The sequence below is a fragment of the Sinocyclocheilus grahami genome, unplaced genomic scaffold, assembly GCF_001515645.1.
Source record: "Sinocyclocheilus grahami isolate Dianchi unplaced genomic scaffold, SAMN03320097.WGS_v1.1 scaffold1144.1, whole genome shotgun sequence".
Classification (NCBI taxonomy): Eukaryota; Metazoa; Chordata; class Actinopteri; order Cypriniformes; family Cyprinidae; genus Sinocyclocheilus; species Sinocyclocheilus grahami.
Window position 1 is genome coordinate 55,980 of NW_015506323.1, and position 17,793 is coordinate 73,772.

General features: G+C 36.4%; 1 protein-coding gene across 1 annotated transcript in view; it reads left to right on the top strand.

The window, feature by feature from the left end:
* The window catches only part of LOC107567300 (anion exchange protein 3-like), a 66,981-nt gene that overhangs the window by 44,920 nt on the left and 4,268 nt on the right, over positions 1-17,793 (top strand). Inside the window, 11 exon segments of the mRNA XM_016252961.1 lie at positions 2,170-2,309; positions 4,190-4,370; positions 4,469-4,491; positions 4,797-4,977; positions 8,899-9,092; positions 12,491-12,593; positions 12,788-12,972; positions 14,051-14,273; positions 14,355-14,573; positions 15,312-15,367; positions 15,370-15,543. Of these exon segments, the coding sequence (XP_016108447.1) occupies positions 2,170-2,309; positions 4,190-4,370; positions 4,469-4,491; positions 4,797-4,977; positions 8,899-9,092; positions 12,491-12,593; positions 12,788-12,972; positions 14,051-14,273; positions 14,355-14,573; positions 15,312-15,367; positions 15,370-15,543 (1,679 nt within the window).

The window sequence follows — 17,793 nt, forward strand, 5'->3', positions numbered from 1 at the left end:
TTGGACGGATTTGACACGTGCTTCAGAACGCGGTCACGCAAGGGCGTTCCCAAAGTGACTCGACGCAGCGTCTCGTTCCCTCGGGGAACCATGGTTACATACGTAACCTAGAGACGTTATATAATACTATTAAAATAAATAAATTATAATTTTGTTTAATTTTACATTTTTATTTTAAATAAAATTAAAAATTCTATATTTTTAAAAAAATAATTTACTTTTTATTTTGTGGAAAAAAAATTCAAATATTAACATTTAAAAAAAAAAATTCATTGCATTCAATCTATTCCTCTGTCGCTGAACCATTTTGAGAGAAAGTTTGGAGGTGTCCCAATGTTCAATAGGTATAGCTAACAAAGTAAGGGAGGACAGATCGAATGCTTGAACTGAGATTTAAAATCAGCACTTTTGTGCGTCAAACACGTTTGCGGCCTGAGTTGGGTTCGTCCTGTGATGTTTTGATGAAAACTTGACTGTTTTGGTCTCCTCTAGGATTTTTGCTCTCTTGCCATGAAAAGCATAACCAGAGTACAGCCAAAAGGCACGGCCACCATATTGTTAGCGCTCTACCCCTGGGAAACAGCCCAGCACCAGTTTTTGCACTTCAAAATTATGCAGAGCCTTGTTTTTTATGTGGGGGGGGGGGGGGAGTGGATGCATGAGCGACGCTAGGAGAGAAAGGTTAAAGAATTAAGTTTGTTTACCGAACATCCCCGGGCTACTGGGACAACACAAACCAGCCGAGGCCTTGGGCGTCCTGGCAGGCCTCAACCCTTGGAGAGCCCCGGCCTTTTACTTGGCACTCAGAACAGCTGGAGAGAGAGGGTTTCTCATAATACACCCCTTCAATTATCCCAAATTCAATAAAAACCTCGGTTTGTGGGCTAAAATGATACAATATTAAATCACAGCAATTTTTTGGAAAGGCCTAGCATCCAAAATACGCCTCTTAGTTGTGCTCAGCTGAGAAGGCTTCTGATTCTCTTGTTTTTCTAGGCCCGCTTTTATTCTCAATCACACAAATGTATGCAGTTTAATTGCTACAGCTGAGTAAAAGCTATGTGAACCCTTGGATTTACCATGTACTTCTGTATAAATTGGTCATATAGTCCATTTGTTTCACCATCGACTGATGAATATCAAGGATTATGGAAATGTTTTAACACTCTTCAGTCTTATGCAAGTTCTTAATGTTCTGTAATGTTTAACAGTTCTTAAATTAAGATATCTTTTTCCAGGCATGGATCAGGCAATGCTTGTTGCAAACAGAAAAAAATACAAATTTTTTGAGTTTATATAGCAGTACAGCTCTGTCCATTACCTCCAATCTGGTCACTATGGAAGTCAGTGGCTATGTCAACTGTTCCTTTTTTATTATTTTATTATTATTATTATTATTATTATTTGTACTTATTAAACAGACAACACAATTTGGTAATGATACATTACTAAAGCAGTTGTAAATGTTTTACGGAATACACTCCCTCATCTCTGCACTAACAAAATGTACAGCACTTTACATGTACTACCAGATTACATTTAATATCTAATCAAGTTAACTGAATGATGGGATATGCTTAGCCTCAAATAGTGTGTTGGAAGTGTGGATAGTTTTTATTAATCTTTTGAATTAGCTATTATTTTTATATTTTCAGTTTTAATTTGAATTTTAGTTTATAGTCATTTTGTTATGTGCTTTTGTCATTTCTATTTAGGTTTAATTTAGTTTCAGTTAAAGTTTTAGTTCAGTTTTAGTTTTTATGTACTTCTAATTAGCATTTTATTGCTTCAACTTAAACTTATTTCACTTAATTGCTAAGGCAACATTTCTAATTTTCATTTAGTTTAAGTTTTATTTGATTTCAGCTCAACAAACACATTTTAATAATAGTTTAATAATAGTTCTAGTTAACGATAATAAACCTGCTATGAATGTTTACACAGTATGCTCAATAAAGACGTGAAAACATATGTTTGTGTGTTGTTTGTTAAAGCCAACTGTGATTTGTTGTGACTTGGTTGCCAATTTTATGACCAGTTTATGCACAAAACCGTGGTAAATTCAAGGGTTCACTTATTTTTTCCCCCTGCATCTGTAGCTGCATTTACAAACCTGACAGTTCTATTTATTGTATTTACCTAACCTTATCTCTTTATTTTTAATTTAAGGTCACCGTTTTGAGGACAATCCTGGGGTTAGACGTCACCTCGTCAAGAAATCATCACGCTGTCAAGTACCACGAACCAGCAATAGCTCACCTCTGTCCAGTCTGAAGAGGAGGAAGAGGATGGACAAGAAAACTCATGAGGTGAGAGCTGATCTTCCCAACCGCACAGAGAAAATAAAAATGAGACCTAGTTTCACACAGCCAGACGTACAGTGTGCTCCACATTATAACTTATTCTTGCTCACTTAGACGAAAGACTGACTAAAATGTAAACCGACCAAACACAGTTTGTTTTGTTTTTACATGCCATTTATGAGCAGATTCATCAATAATAGAACAGTGTGGAAAAATTATTCAAATAATAACTTGGCAGACTCTCACAATGATGTAGTAAACTGGCCAAAAATGTGTATTGATTTTGAGATCCTGTCTTGTTCCTCAAGAGGAAGCTCTAAGTAAAGCCTCTGTCTCCCCCAGACTGACACTGATTATGATAATGATGTAGTGTTAATTGAGACAATCGATGTGGAGGAGCAGGAGAGACCCTCGATTCAGTGATCTTTCCTTTGCTGATATCTATTGATCCGTTTCATCCAGTGGGCTTCAATAAACGGGTGAAAGCAGTGTCTCTAAATCAGCTGGATTAATTACATAAGGTTCTTAGTCAGTCAACACTGGAGTCTGGGCTATTCATGTGGCTCTGAATCAACCGGTGTGAGGAGAATCAGTCTCACTGGATTTCAGGGCTCATCTAGGTGCGTAAAATATGTCTCAAAAGTCCTCCATAGAGCACATCAGTGTGCTTTTTAAGCACCTTGGTTCCAGAAGCAGTTTGTTTCCCTTTGTGGGTATTTTAAGAGTTTCTTCAGTAAATGATTCTTCAACTAAAACAATGAGCAGAGATGAATCAACATGAATTGTGATTCGAAGCAAAAGCTATTTAGATGAAGTATTAATTTTTTTTTTTTGATTTTTATAATTAAGGCAATAATATACTCTCACGTTGCAAATGATATAATCAGATTAGAATTTTCAGTGCAATATACAATTATTTATTTATAGTAATTTACTTTTTTTGCTTAAATTGTATCTTAATATTTTGAATGATCTTTTATTTTTGTATTTTCATCTTTGTTACTTGTAGTAATTTTGTTAGTTTTTTTATTTTTTATTTAGCCTTAATTTGCTGTAAGTGGTTGTAGTTTAGTAATTTTACTATGTCAACTTAAACTTATTTTGTTGAATTTACTTGCTTTTTGTCAAGTTTAAGAAGAAGTTGTACATGTTATATTTATATTTTGGTTTATTTCAGCTTTATTTTAGTTAACAAAAAATATTTTTTAAATAGTTTTATGTTTAGCTTACAAAAACGATGCTGATTTGCTTAGTCATAAGTGTAAAATACCAAATATTTCTGAATATATTTATAACTTTTATTGCTAAATGTTTAATCGTATACACAGATATAAGTAGTTGGTGAGTAAAGGGAGACTGATTCGATTATGTCATTTGCAATGCTTCATGGTATGGTTGGTAACTTCTCTGATTGGTTGTCATCTTTTTAGGATTGCTGGTTGCATAGCTCTTAACACTGAGAATTCGGTAATGAAACCTTCATAAAACTTTTGTTTTATGAAACTGAAATTGACTGAAATCTCATTGACTTGTGGCTTCAGCAGAAGTGTAAATCATCACGTAACAACCTCGGTGCTCACGGTAGGTCTGTCTTGAAAGGCTTTCAGTCATTTTGATAGATCCATCACCTGTGTTTTTACTTTAGAATGGAAAATACTAAAACGAAAGAAGATTTATGATATCGCTGCCATACTTTGTTTGCAAAATATTTCAGTCTTGCTCCCCTTCCATCCCGAGCTGTACTTGTTTGCCTATTTCCTAGAAATTAGCTCCCGGGGAGCATTTCCATGATGGCCGCCAAGTGAAATGAATTGCCTCGAAGTAACTTTGGTTAGGATTCATTACAAGTGCTTTATGATGTGCGTTTGACACAGTGTTCTCTGTAGGTGTTTGTGGAGCTCAATGAGCTGATAGTGGATAAGAACCAGGAGATGCGCTGGAAAGAGACGGCACGTTGGATCAAGTTTGAGGAAGACGTGGAGGCAGAGACGGATCGCTGGGGTAAACCGCATGTGGCCTCGCTGTCCTTCCGTAGCCTGCTGGAGCTCCGCAGGACCATCACACATGGTAAGAGTCGACTGCTTTGCCAGCCCACTCAGAGCCTGTGATCCAGGTCCAATCCTAACATCCACGCACTTGACAAACCAGTGCTTTATGACTGACAGAATTCAACTGGACACTTAACACGGTAGGTCTGTCTTGAAAGGCTTTCAGTCAGTTTGATAGATCCATCACCTGTGTTTTTACTTTAGAATGGAAAATACTAAAACGAAAGAAGATTTATGATATCGCTGCCATACTTTGTTTGCAAAATATTTCAGTCTTGCTCCCCTTCCAACCCGAGCTGTACTTGTTTGCCTATTTCCTAGAAATTAGCTCCCGGGGAGCATTTCCATGATGGCCGCCAAGTGAAATGAATTGCCTCGAAGTAACTTTGGTTAGGATTCATTACAAGTGCTTTATGATGTGCGTTTGACACAGTGTTCTCTGTAGGTGTTTGTGGAGCTCAATGAGCTGATAGTGGATAAGAACCAGGAGATGCGCTGGAAAGAGACGGCACGTTGGATCAAGTTTGAGGAAGACGTGGAGGCAGAGACGGATCGCTGGGGTAAACCGCATGTGGCCTCGCTGTCCTTCCGTAGCCTGCTGGAGCTCCGCAGGACCATCACACATGGTAAGAGTCGACTGCTTTGCCAGCCCACTCAGAGCCTGTGATCCAGGTCCAATCCTAACATCCACGCACTTGACAAACCAGTGCTTTATGACTGACAGAATTCAACTGGACACTTAAAATAGATAAATGAATTAAACCTTGTTGGGCATATCCACTTTTCGACCATGAAACATTTATGATTTTCAATGCAAGGATAACAAGGTAAACCGTGCATTAGTTGTGAAAAAGCATGACAGAAATATTCAGTCCAAACACATCAGTGAGAATGTTTTGGTAAGTTTAGTTCCTGTGGTTGTGGAGCTAACATGACAACCCTGACAAACGGCATCTTTCATGGATGACAGTGATAGACTGAGGTTTTTCAAAAACATGAAAAAAGTACTGTGGTCATGTAGAAGTAGGCGGCATGATCATAATATGAGTAGTTTAATATCACCTAACAGTATATGTCATGATATAGTTGTTTTTGTTGAACATTTGATTGAAAAATGTTCAATCAACATGTTTATATATTGTACAACTATGTGGTGCAGTGTTTACAATATCTAATATTCTGATGAATTAAATACTTTACAAATGCAAGCTACTTTGATTATTTCCTCCTTTTATTTGCAACTTGAAGGACCAAACATTTATTTATGTAACCAGAAGATTATTCATAACAAATGAATGAATAAGTCTGGCATCAGTACAAAAACAGCTTCACGTTATGTAACACTTCAGTTAAAAACTATTTAATTAGAATAGTGAAGCTAATATTATAAAACTGATAGTTCTGGCTCTAAATTATGTTTGGTATGGTATAAATAATATAGCATAAACCATATATACTGTCATAACATCATAATACTATAGTACTTTGATTAGCCTACCTTAACCTTGATATTACAATGGTATGTTCAAATAAAAAATAGGGTATTTCCATTGTGCTGTACTAAAATATCATGATACTTTCTAAATACAATCATTCAGTATATATAAACTATAGTTTAGTGTAAGTTTTAGCTAGCTTTATGCTGTTATTGTCATTTTATTATTTTTTAATTGTTAGCTTCAATTTATATTTATTTCAGTTTTAGTCATTTTAGTACTTCAAACTTTTCAATTGTTTATGTTTAATTTAAAATAGTTATATTTAACTTAAGCTTTATTTGAGTTAAAATAGTTTTAACACACACACACACACACACACACACACACACACACACACACTTGTGAAAAGTGGGGACATCCCATAGGCGTAATGGTTTTTAGTTGTGGTTTACTTCTACATGACCACGTATTATTGTATCTCCTTGTATAGAGCTATCATATGATTTCAGAAGACTTGGAGGATAGTGCACACGTTACTTTGCCTATTTTTTGTTCTTTTTTGGAGATTGGCCATATAAATCACCATGCATTCAACATATTAATTTTGTTTCTTCATGTAAAAACATATAATGCAGGGTCAGAATGACATGAGGGTGAGTTTTCGATTTTAGGGAAATTATCCCTTTAACTAATTTAAGTTAATGCTATGTAAATGCAGTATTTAGTATGGCTCAGACAGGCCTCTTTTCTTGAAGGATTGTGAAGTGCCATGTGTTTTCTTTGTTAAGCTCTGCTCAGCCTCTGGATCTCGCTCTGAGGTCAGAACCGTACTCTACCTGAGTGCTAACAGAATTAATATTGCATGGCCCCCGCTACAGAAATCTGGGCTGCATTAATGGTTTGAAGCAGTACCTTTTCTAACCACATTTGTATTAATATCACAGAATATATTCATACAATGGCTCCAGAAAGTTTGGGGCACTCAAGGCATACTTAAAAATGTGTGAATGTCATTGCATTAGATACATATTAAGTGGAATCAACCAACAAATTATGCTTTTCTCTGGACTATCTTTAGTTTCCTGTGCTATTTTTTACAATGACTTTTAATTAACTGATTTTACAGTGATTTGTAGTGGTTGAAACTTATTTGTGAATATTTTTTGCTTGATGCTTATATTTTGCTTATATACATGCTATTTAGTTCGTTTTTTGTTATATGCTATCATTCAAATTTTAAGGTCGCTTTTAAGATGGGTTTTTTTTTTTCAAATAAGAAAAACGTATTCCACTAGGATGCATTAAATCAAAAGAGAGAGTAAAGACGTTTATAATGTTACACAATTTTCTATTTCAAATAAATCCTGTTCTTTTGAACTTTCTATTCATCAAAGAATCCTGAAAAAAAAAATGCATCACACTTTCCACAAAAGAATAGTTTCTTAAGCAAATCAGCATTTATTTCTGAAGAATCATGTGACACTGAAGACTGAATTAAAGGCTGCTAAAACATGACTGCAAAACACGTTTATACATTTTTTTAGGTCTGGTTTGAATGTTCAAGTAATTCTTGGGACCGCTGTGTATGTTTGATTAAAAATGAATATGCGTTTTGGAGTTTTAAACATTTATTCTTGTTCCTAGGCTAAAACTAACAAACACCTTAAATTGTTACCTATATATTAAGGATAACAATTGTAGGCATCTCTTTTTTCATTGAGTGCAACAAAAGTTTAAAAACCAGTTGTGCTTTTATATCATTTAAGGGACGTTGGAACAGCTCAGAGATGCGTATTTGTGGTCAGCTAGAGGGATTCATGTGCCAGGCTATAAAACATGCACACAGTCAAACATGATGAAGTCAAAAAACTAGATCTCTAGCATTTCCCATCATCTCTGATACAGTTTTTAATGAGAAAACCTGTCAAATTAGTCGCAAAAAATGTCTTTGTAATGTGGAAAAACAAAATACATCAAGGTGCTCTAAGTTAGGTCATTAGTTACTCAAGTTTTTGGAATCGTTTTCAAACATAATTCAATGTCACACCTTGTCTCTTTGTTTGCGAACCTTTCAGTGACCAGTTTGGCTGGAGCATAACAAGATCTCAAATGAGACTTAATGAGTGTGTCGAAGTCAACCACTGGACACGGTTGCGGTGACGTGTGTGACAAAGCTTGGCAGTCACTCTTTATTCTTCACTTTTTTCAGGATTCATAGAAGCACACAGAACAAACCAAAATTTGTATTTTGTGAAAAACAAAGGCATGTATTAATTCATTGGACTCCCTCTGTGGTCGATTTTAAGAGTTCGTATTCTGTTTAAATATTCCCTGATGTTATCTAGCCACATGTTGCTTTTCGGTTGTCTTTAGCATTTTTTACTGATTGCTTTGGCACGTGTTTCTTTGAGCGAACAGGGAATGTGGTTTGGTTTTGCAGTTTGGATTCTGATATCCTGACATGTTGGGTTTTTTGTTTGCTTTGCAAATATTGCAAGCGAAGATGGAAAACGGCCTTTTTGGACATTGATAAGCAAGGAAATTGCTGTACCCATGGAGCTATATAAACACGAGAGCAGGGATATTTGTCTCACAGAGGAGAACAGATGGACTCGAATAGCTTGACAGATTAATGAAGTCATAACATCTTCACTATTAAAGGCATAGTTCACCCAAAAAGAAAAAATGTGTTATTTATTCACCTTCTTGTCATATGACCCATATTAACTCATGTTCTTCTGTTAAAAAAGGGGGTATTTTTTATGTCATGGCTGCTGTTTTAGTTTAATAAAGGTGAATGACAATATTGTGACAAACAAAACATCATAAATTGAGGATGAATAAATAAGAATTTTCATTTTTGGCTAAACTACTTTGTCCCTTTAATGCCAGATGATTATAGGATAGAGAGGGATAGAGAGTTTGTGTTGCAAAAAAAAATTCTGTTAATCTGTATTTTCACCCATCCCCCCCCCCACAATATTTTTTTCTTCTTTAAAGCATAAACCTCACTATATGTTTGAAGACAAAAATACTGATCAATATATATATATTTTTCTTTTTAATGTGGGTGCATTTTACATTCTTACATGAAAAATTGCTCACTAGTTTTATCAAAATCCTTTCTCTTGTCCAGTCACCCCAATGATGAGAAAGAAGGCCTTTTCCATCGGAACCACTCTGTCAACAGTCTGGGCGGCTTTCGTCACAACCACAATCACGTTCACGACACCAGCCTGCCCCTGGTATCCCAGGACCACGAGGAGATGCACGACAGCAAAGCGGCAGAACATGATAAAGAGGTGTTTGTGACATTATTAGTGAGTCGCTTGCTTCTTGTGTGCATGTTTTATAAAGGACGCAGTCTTCTAGATAATTACCACCCAAGTTTATTGGGCCGAAGGTAGTCACCAGGAGGACACCATCTTTGACTTTTGTGGTTGCACTTGGTCTCTTCAGGGTGGATTTCTCTGGAGGCCTGCACCCAAGAGATGGGATGTAAATGTTTGGTGGGTTACAAGCAGCCCTACTGAGAAAAAGATAGCTTAGACTAGCCTACTTGTTGGTCTTAGTTGACCATAGATCTGGTCAGGCTGGTTTGTTTTGATCGTTTTAGAGGGGTTTGAATGCTTGTCAGCTGGGCTAACCAACAAAACCAACTGAACATCAACTTGTAAAACCAGCTTAACCAGTTTTAACCAACCTAAGATAGCCACTTTAAGGCCCACACAGTATTTAACACATTTTACCCTGTTTAAATACATTATACAGAATCCCACAGGTTTTCAGCTAAATCAAATGATTTTCTTACTCAGTATTTTGTCTTTTCCATTTCAAATATTTAAAATACATTTATTTGAGGAGCAAATTTACATAAGATATTAAGTCTTGTTTTCTTGAAAAAAAAAGAAAAAGTAGTTTGCTTGCAACAAGAAAAAATCTGCCAGTTGGGTAAGAAAAATAAACACATTTTTCTTTTTGAATTAAGTTTTTTTTTTTTTACCCCATTGGCAGAGATTTCTTCTTATTTTAAAGGGGTCATATGATGCTATTTTAAAGATCACTATTTTGTGTATCTGGTGTAACAGAATATGCTGACATGCTTTAATGTTCAAAAAACACATTATTTTTCAAATACTGTACATAATTGTAGGTCCTCTATGCCCCGCCTCTCTCAAACACGTCGTTTTCAACAAAGCCCCCTCATTTGACAAGCGCAGTCTGCTCTGATTGGCCAGCTGACCCGGTGCATTGTGATTGGCCGAACACCACAAGCACGCGTCGGAAATGTAACGCCCCTTACGATAATCGCGAGTTTCAATCTTTCAAAATAAATATCAAGACAGTTAATAATGTTGTTAGTTTTACCATCAGTTCAAGCCCGAAAGGGCAACAGAGTCGCGTGACAGACACAGTGATGATGCAGTACACAAGCCGCGGTTAAAACAGCTGACCTGCTATGATTTCTGGCAGGCAGTTCACTCTCCTGTGATGTGACCCTGTTCCCCTCACACACACACACACGAGACACGTTACTCTGCACTGCGCAAAACTCCGCATTTGAACAGTCAATAGCAAATACTTAAACTAATAACAAAACATACTTACATACTTTTTTTTTTTTTTTTAGAAATAGCCTTTGTGCACAGCCAGCCTTGTACTCTTCTAGGTTCATAGGTTCAAAGTCCATAAAATGCGTTGCACAAATTCGAACATCTGGGTTGTGCTGTTCTGTTGTAAACAAATCTTAACCACTTAACCAATATTGCATCTACTGTGCACGCCTTCTTTCTTTGCGTGCACATTTGGGCGGCATTATGCTAATATTTCCACATATTGACTTAGATATGTGGGGGCGTGTTAGAACGAGCCGTTTTAGGTAGGCGTGGTTGACTTAACTTTTATAAAGAATATCTCTTTGGATTTGAGACTTTAGTCTTTGCAACTTTATAGATCTTCTTTATGCACCAAGAGCTTGTAACACTCCAAAGAGAAAGGAAAACTTGAAATCGCATCATATGACCCCTTTAAACAAAAACTCCCTTAATTTTGATATTTTTTTTAGAAAACAAGACTTCTTAAGATATATCTTACAAAATGTCAATCATTTTGCTCAATTGTATCTTGATTTAGGTATTTGTACTGTAAAGACAAAATACTAAGCAAGAAGATTTACATTTTTTTTTTTTGCAGTTGAAATGCATCTGCACATTCAGTCTGGGCCTGGTTAGCAGCACCGCTAATGCTTGGATCATGTAAGCTGCTCTGCCTCATGTGCAGGATTAAGAGTAATAGTGAGTTTACAGGTGCTTTCAGTTAAACTTTTGATACATTAACTGTGAAACTATGAATGTTCCCCATGGCAAAAAATGTTGGCACATTTGAAACAGCCCATATACAAAGTGAAGACATACTGCGTTAAATTGATTTAAAGTGATTTACCATTTGCTTTTCCAATTTGTCACCTGGATCTGTAGGTTTAGATTTGCGCTCGGTGATACAAAACAGGCACAATGGTTCATTGAAATTCACAAAACTTACTTGCACCCCGTCACCCGAACACATGAACGAAACCATCGTATGGAACAATAAACAATTGGAGCTACTTTTTTTTTTTTTTTAGAAATAGCCTTTGTGCACAGCCAGCCTTGTACTCTTCTAGGTTCAAAAAACTGTCGTCCATAAAATGCGTTGCACAAATTCGAACATCTGGGTTGTGCTGTTCTGTTGTAAACAAATCTTAACCAATGATTCCTAATTGCATCTACTGTGCACGCCTTCTTTCTTTGCGTGCACATTTGGGCGGCATTATGCTAATATTTCCACATATTGACTTAGATATGTGGGGGCGTGTTAGAACGAGCCGTTTTAGGTAGGCGTGGTTGACTTAACTTTTATAAAGAATATCTCTTTGGATTTGAGACTTTAGTCTTTGCAACTTTATAGATCTTCTTTATGCACCAAGAGCTTGTAACACTCCAAAGAGAAAGGAAAACTTGAAATCGCATCATATGACCCCTTTAAACAAAAACTCCCTTAATTTTGATATTTTTTTTAGAAAACAAGACTTCTTAAGATATATCTTACAAAATGTCAATCATTTTGCTCAATTGTATCTTGATTTAGGTATTTGTACTGTAAAGACAAAATACTAAGCAAGAAGATTTACATTTTTTTTTTTTGCAGTTGAAATGCATCTGCACATTCAGTCTGGGCCTGGTTAGCAGCACCGCTAATGCTTGGATCATGTAAGCTGCTCTGCCTCATGTGCAGGATTAAGAGTAATAGTGAGTTTACAGGTGCTTTCAGTTAAACTTTTGATACATTAACTGTGAAACTATGAATGTTCCCCATGGCAAAAAATGTTGGCACATTTGAAACAGCCCATATACAAAGTGAAGACATACTGCGTTAAATTGATTTAAAGTGATTTACCATTTGCTTTTCCAATTTGTCACCTGGATCTGTAGGTTTAGATTTGCGCTCGGTGATACAAAACAGGCACAATGGTTCATTGAAATTCACAAAACTTACTTGCACCCCGTCACCCGAACACATGAACGAAACCATCGTATGGAACAATAAACAATTGGAGCGAGGGCAGCTATGCATGCACTATCTGCCAAAGGTTTTCTGCCACAGCTTGAGGCTGATGTGTGATGTTCAAATGGCACTAACAATTTTCTTCTGTCAACAAAAGAAAAGCCTCCACCCTGTCCCAGCTGAGGGACACGCTGCCGCCAGATCTATGAAACTCCTGGCAAAGATTCCCAAGGATGCCGAGGCCACTGTGGTCTTAGTGGGTAAGCAAAGCAGCATTTCGTTCCAATGTTTGTTGTTTTCAGGTCCAGAGAAGATGTTGAGTCATCGCACCAGAGTTTTCCAATAATGCCTCAGTCAGCTAAGCGAAGATGAATGCTTTCTGTTGTGTTTATTTTCTGTCACTGGATCCCTGTTTGTGTGGTTTGATTTTTTACCTCAATAAATGTGTTTATAGGGTGTGTGGAGTTCCTAGAGAAGCCCGCGATGGCCTTTGTCCGGCTTAACGAAGCTGTGCTACTCGAGTCCGTTCTGGAAGTCCCCGTCCCGGTTCGGTTCATCTTTGTGCTGCTGGGCCCCACGCAGACCAACATGGACTATCATGAGATTGGACGCTCCTTCTCCACCCTCATGTCTGATAAGGTTCATCTTCATATATGTACAATATGTATCATGGTTTGCAAGTTGTTAGGGCCAAACACCAAAGATGTGTAGAGACAAATTGTATCTGGTCATTTTCTGCTGTTCAGTTTTTTTCTGGAAATATTGTGGTCAGTATCTGGAATCTTATAATGCAGTTGTTCTCAAGGCCTTTTTGAGTCCAACAACAATGTTCAAGGCCCCATGACTTTTCCATTTGTTTGTTCTTTTAATCAGTTTCATAAAAATTAAATTAGAACTTTAAAATGCTTTGGCCCTAAATTCACATTTCTCCATTCTAAGTTAAATGATACCCTTTTTGTCAAGTTTCAACTTATGACCTCTCCGACATATTGAAATTTATTGAAAACCCTTTTTTATTTATTTATTTATTAATTAATTTTTTGTCAAAATTACAAAAATGATCAGATGATCTTTAGACCAAACCTCACAAAATTACCAAAGAAAGAAATTCTACAAATTTGATGACAACGCTAAAAAACTAAAAGTAGGATTCTGTCTTGGCTTTGTTTTTGAATATTGAAATTAAACTTTGCATGTGTCATTTGGACCATGGCCTGATGAGAAGTTTCAGGACTGCCAAAAGTTGTTAAAGGGATAGTTCACCCAAAAATGAAAATTAGCCCATGATTTACTCACCCTCAAGCCATCCTAGGTGTAGATGACTTTCTTCTTTCAGACGAATCCAGTCAGAGTTATATTAAAAAATGTCCTGGCTCTTCCAAGCTTTAAAATGGCAGTGAATGGGTGTTGAGATTTTGATGCAAAATAAAGTGCATCCATCCATCATAAAAAGTGTCCCACATGGGCTTACGTTACACCTACGTACTACGTCATCCACTGGAACGCCACTCTCTCGTGAACGCGCGTATGACAGTTAGTGGAAGCTAGAGATTACGGTTTATAAAGTTTTAAATATGGATAGTCATGCACACCTAAAATAGCTTTAGGGTGAGTAAATCATGGGGTAATTTTCATTTTTGGGTGAACTATTGCAACGATTAATCTCCTTGTGACTTTTAATCCACTCAGGTTCACTGTTTTTCCTGACCTTCCACAGAACTTCCATGAAGTCGCGTACTTCGCTGATGATCGACAGGACCTGCTTAATGGCATCAACGAGTTCTTAGACTGCAGTATTGTAATTCCACCATCAGACGTTGAGGGAAAAGACCTGCTGAAGACCGTGGCCTCCTTCCAGAAGCAGATGCTTCGTAAGCGCAAGGAGAGGGAGCTTAAAAAATGCGGCAGTACTGTGACGGGAGCTGAGCTGGAGACCAAAGGTGGAATACTTTCTGCATTTGTGATTACATTTTCAAGTTTGTCTGTTCTGTTAATGTTGACCTGTTCTGTTTATGTTGTAGATGTGAGTACGGATGAACAGGATGAGGAGGATCAGTTTGATGTTGACCCTCTCAAGCGCTCTGGTATTCCCTTTGGAGGTCTGATCCACGATATCCGCCGCCGTTATCCACGCTACATAAGCGACCTGAAGGATGCCATGGACACACAATGTTTTGCTGCTGTCATTTTCATTTACTTTGCTGCTCTTTCACCCACTATCACCTTTGGAGGTTTATTAGGCAAGTGAGACAAGGAGACTCTTGTCCCTCGACTTATCTTTTATCTTTGACAGTGGAGTCTTTTAGTATAGAAGCCCAAAAACACAAAAAGTCACAAAAAGTTGAAATTGACATACTAAGTACTATTTATGAGATGAAAAGAGTCATAATTATAACATAGTTTGTCATTATTTTGACTTGTTATATCATAAAAATGACCTGGCATGTCAATTGTTACTTTTTATCTCATAATTATGATTTTTTTTAATTATAACTTTGACATAATAAATGAATAAAAGTGTCATAATTTTGACTTTGTATGTCATAATTATGAGATAAAAAATCATGATGAGCTTGTAAGTCAGCAATGTCTTTTTTTTCATAATTTTGCCATCTCAATCTTTTGTTCCTTTTCAATTAAAATTTTGAATTTGTCATAATTCACTTTTTATCTAATTATTTTTTAGTCTTAATTTTGACTTATGTCTTAATTATGGATATCTCTTCAGTTTGATTTCTCTATTTCATTTTGTTCTTAATCATTTGTCTTATTTATATGATATAAAAAGTCATAATTATGAAATTGTCATAATTGTTAGTTTTTAAATCTCATAATTATGGCTAAGTATGTCATAATGCTGATTTTATTGACTATTTTGACTATATGTCATAATTATGATTTACAAAAGCATGAATTATTTTTATTTAGGTGACAGAAATGTGCTTCCATACTATAATTCCATATTCCCGTTTATTTAGGCGAGAAGACACAAGGCATGATGGGAGTCTCTGAGCTCATCATCTCCACGGCGACCCAGCTCCTGTACTGCCTTCCTTCAAACCCATAGACCCTCAAGGGCATAGTGTGATTGGGAAACCCATCCTCAACCAGCCAAACACAGCCCTGCTGTCCTTAGTGCTCATGATAGGAACCTTCTTTGTGGCCTTCTTTCTGCGAAAATTTCGTAACAGCAGATTCCTTGGTGGAAAGGTATGTAGTGCAGTGTTATTTTGTCAGCACAATGAAATCAGCGTGATGTGCTGTATCAGCTGTGCTCATTTGTGTGACATTTATTACGCATAATGGCTTTATGCAAAATTTACTTAAATTCAAATATTTGTAATGCTCTGTAACAGTTAGGGCTGCATGATATATTGAAAGATCGCAAATTTACGTATCACGATATGCATATCGCAGTGGCATGTGATATCTGAATTATTTAGGCAGCTTTAAAACGTTGCGAAAAGTCAAAGTTTTAGGTTGAAATAAGAGAATAGACTGAAATAACCTTTGTAGCTTTATTATGAATCAAAGTATAATTAATTAATGTGAAGACTATGCAGTGTTTTAGTTGTACATTTGATTATTCAGTTTCTGTATTGTTTCTTACTTGAATGCTACTGTTAAATATATCTAATGTAGGCTTACCTGAAAGACTTAAAGCACTGTTTATTTCATTTGTATCTTTGTTCTATTGTTTGTAGTTCTTATTTTTAATAACAAAGATAAATTAAAATAACAAAAATAACTAATCGTCCACGCCTAGTTTCAGGTGTTTTTGTTTACCTGGATGATCTTGATGTTAAGTTTTAGGTTGATATAACTATATATTACCAAGTAGGGTTGGGCCGATCGCCGATGGCTGATAGACATCACGATGTTGAGCCGGCATCGTGACCCCACCCCCCCCCTCACCCCCCCACACCATTATACTACATATATATTTCGGCATCAGGGAGCCGCTATTATACCTGGCATTGAAACTGGCATCGTGCTTTTGAATTTTAGTTTCACTTTCACTTTCGAGATTCGCGATCGCACATACTCTGATTATACTATGGAGCGGCAGTACTTGCCACACATTTTACAAGATTATATGTTTGTCAGTGGTACTGAGGATCTGCAAATCATTCGCCATCGTCCTCAGTCATCTCTCCTTACTCTGTTTATGTGATAAGTGAAATTTCATGTACTGTAGGATGTAACAGGCAACCGTTACACCGTGTCTACATCGGAAGCGACAGTTGTCGTGCCGCGCCGCGCCGCATCAGCTAAAGTCTGTCTACACTGGACGCGATAAAGCGACCGTTGAAAATCATTTGAAATTTGTGTCAGCACTTCATAAATAGAACGCGGCAGCAGTTTACTGTCAGGGATTTGTCGTGTCGCGCCGCATCCAGTGTAGACAGCATCACTGATTATGATGAGTTCTATAGACTGATCTATATATAATAAATCTCTATTATAGATCAGTGGTTCTATAGTATTTTGTCGCGCCGTGCCACTCGCGTCCGGTGTAGACACGGTGTTAGGAATCGTGTTTTCCCGTATAAGGATTCACACTTGGGGCACACCCCCTAACACTTATCCCACACCACTCCCCCCACTCGCCCCCGCCCCCACCGATGTCATCGTCCATCGCGATGTTTCACTGTAGACATCGTCCGATGCCAATTTTGTAGACATCTCCCAACCCTATTACCAAGTTGAGCAGAGTGTTTAGTATTTAAATACTTGCATTTTTTATTATTATTATTTTTTTTTTAAATATTTATGTTAAAATTACATTTTCAGATTTGTGACGTTACTTTTTATGTAATGCTAAAACACTGCTGGTCACTTTTAGAAGTTATAGCAATGCTTTCTTTTCCAAGAAAGAATGTGAAACATATAAATTGGTTATATAATTTTCAGTCTTTAAATATTTGTAAATATAATTTAAATTGATTTCACGCACTTAAAGCAATGTCATATCACATATTGAATATCGTTATTTAACAAGGTATCGCATATCGCATTTTTCTTCAATATCGCACAGCCCTAGTAACAGTTTAAGCTTATTAAATGTTAAAAATGATGGCACAAATTTTACTGTTGTTAAATGGCTTTATTTACTTATTTTATCCACAGAAATTGATTTAAAAAAAACTATTTGATAAAATAAAAATCAATTTAATAGAGGCATCAGTATTGGTATCTGTAATAGTTGCCTTCATGCATAGTATTTAAGTACATAGTACTCTGCGTAAGTACTTAACTTTTTACCTTAGTACTAAAAAAAGTTGCCATTAAACAAAAATGTTAAATATACAGTCTTTATGTTGTTTCTACAATAATTTGGAGATTCTACAATAATGTAAAAATATGTTTATGATTACAAATTTGAATGTTAGGCATGATTAATCGTGATTAATTACTGAAAAGTGATTAATTAGTTCATATATTGACCATATATATATA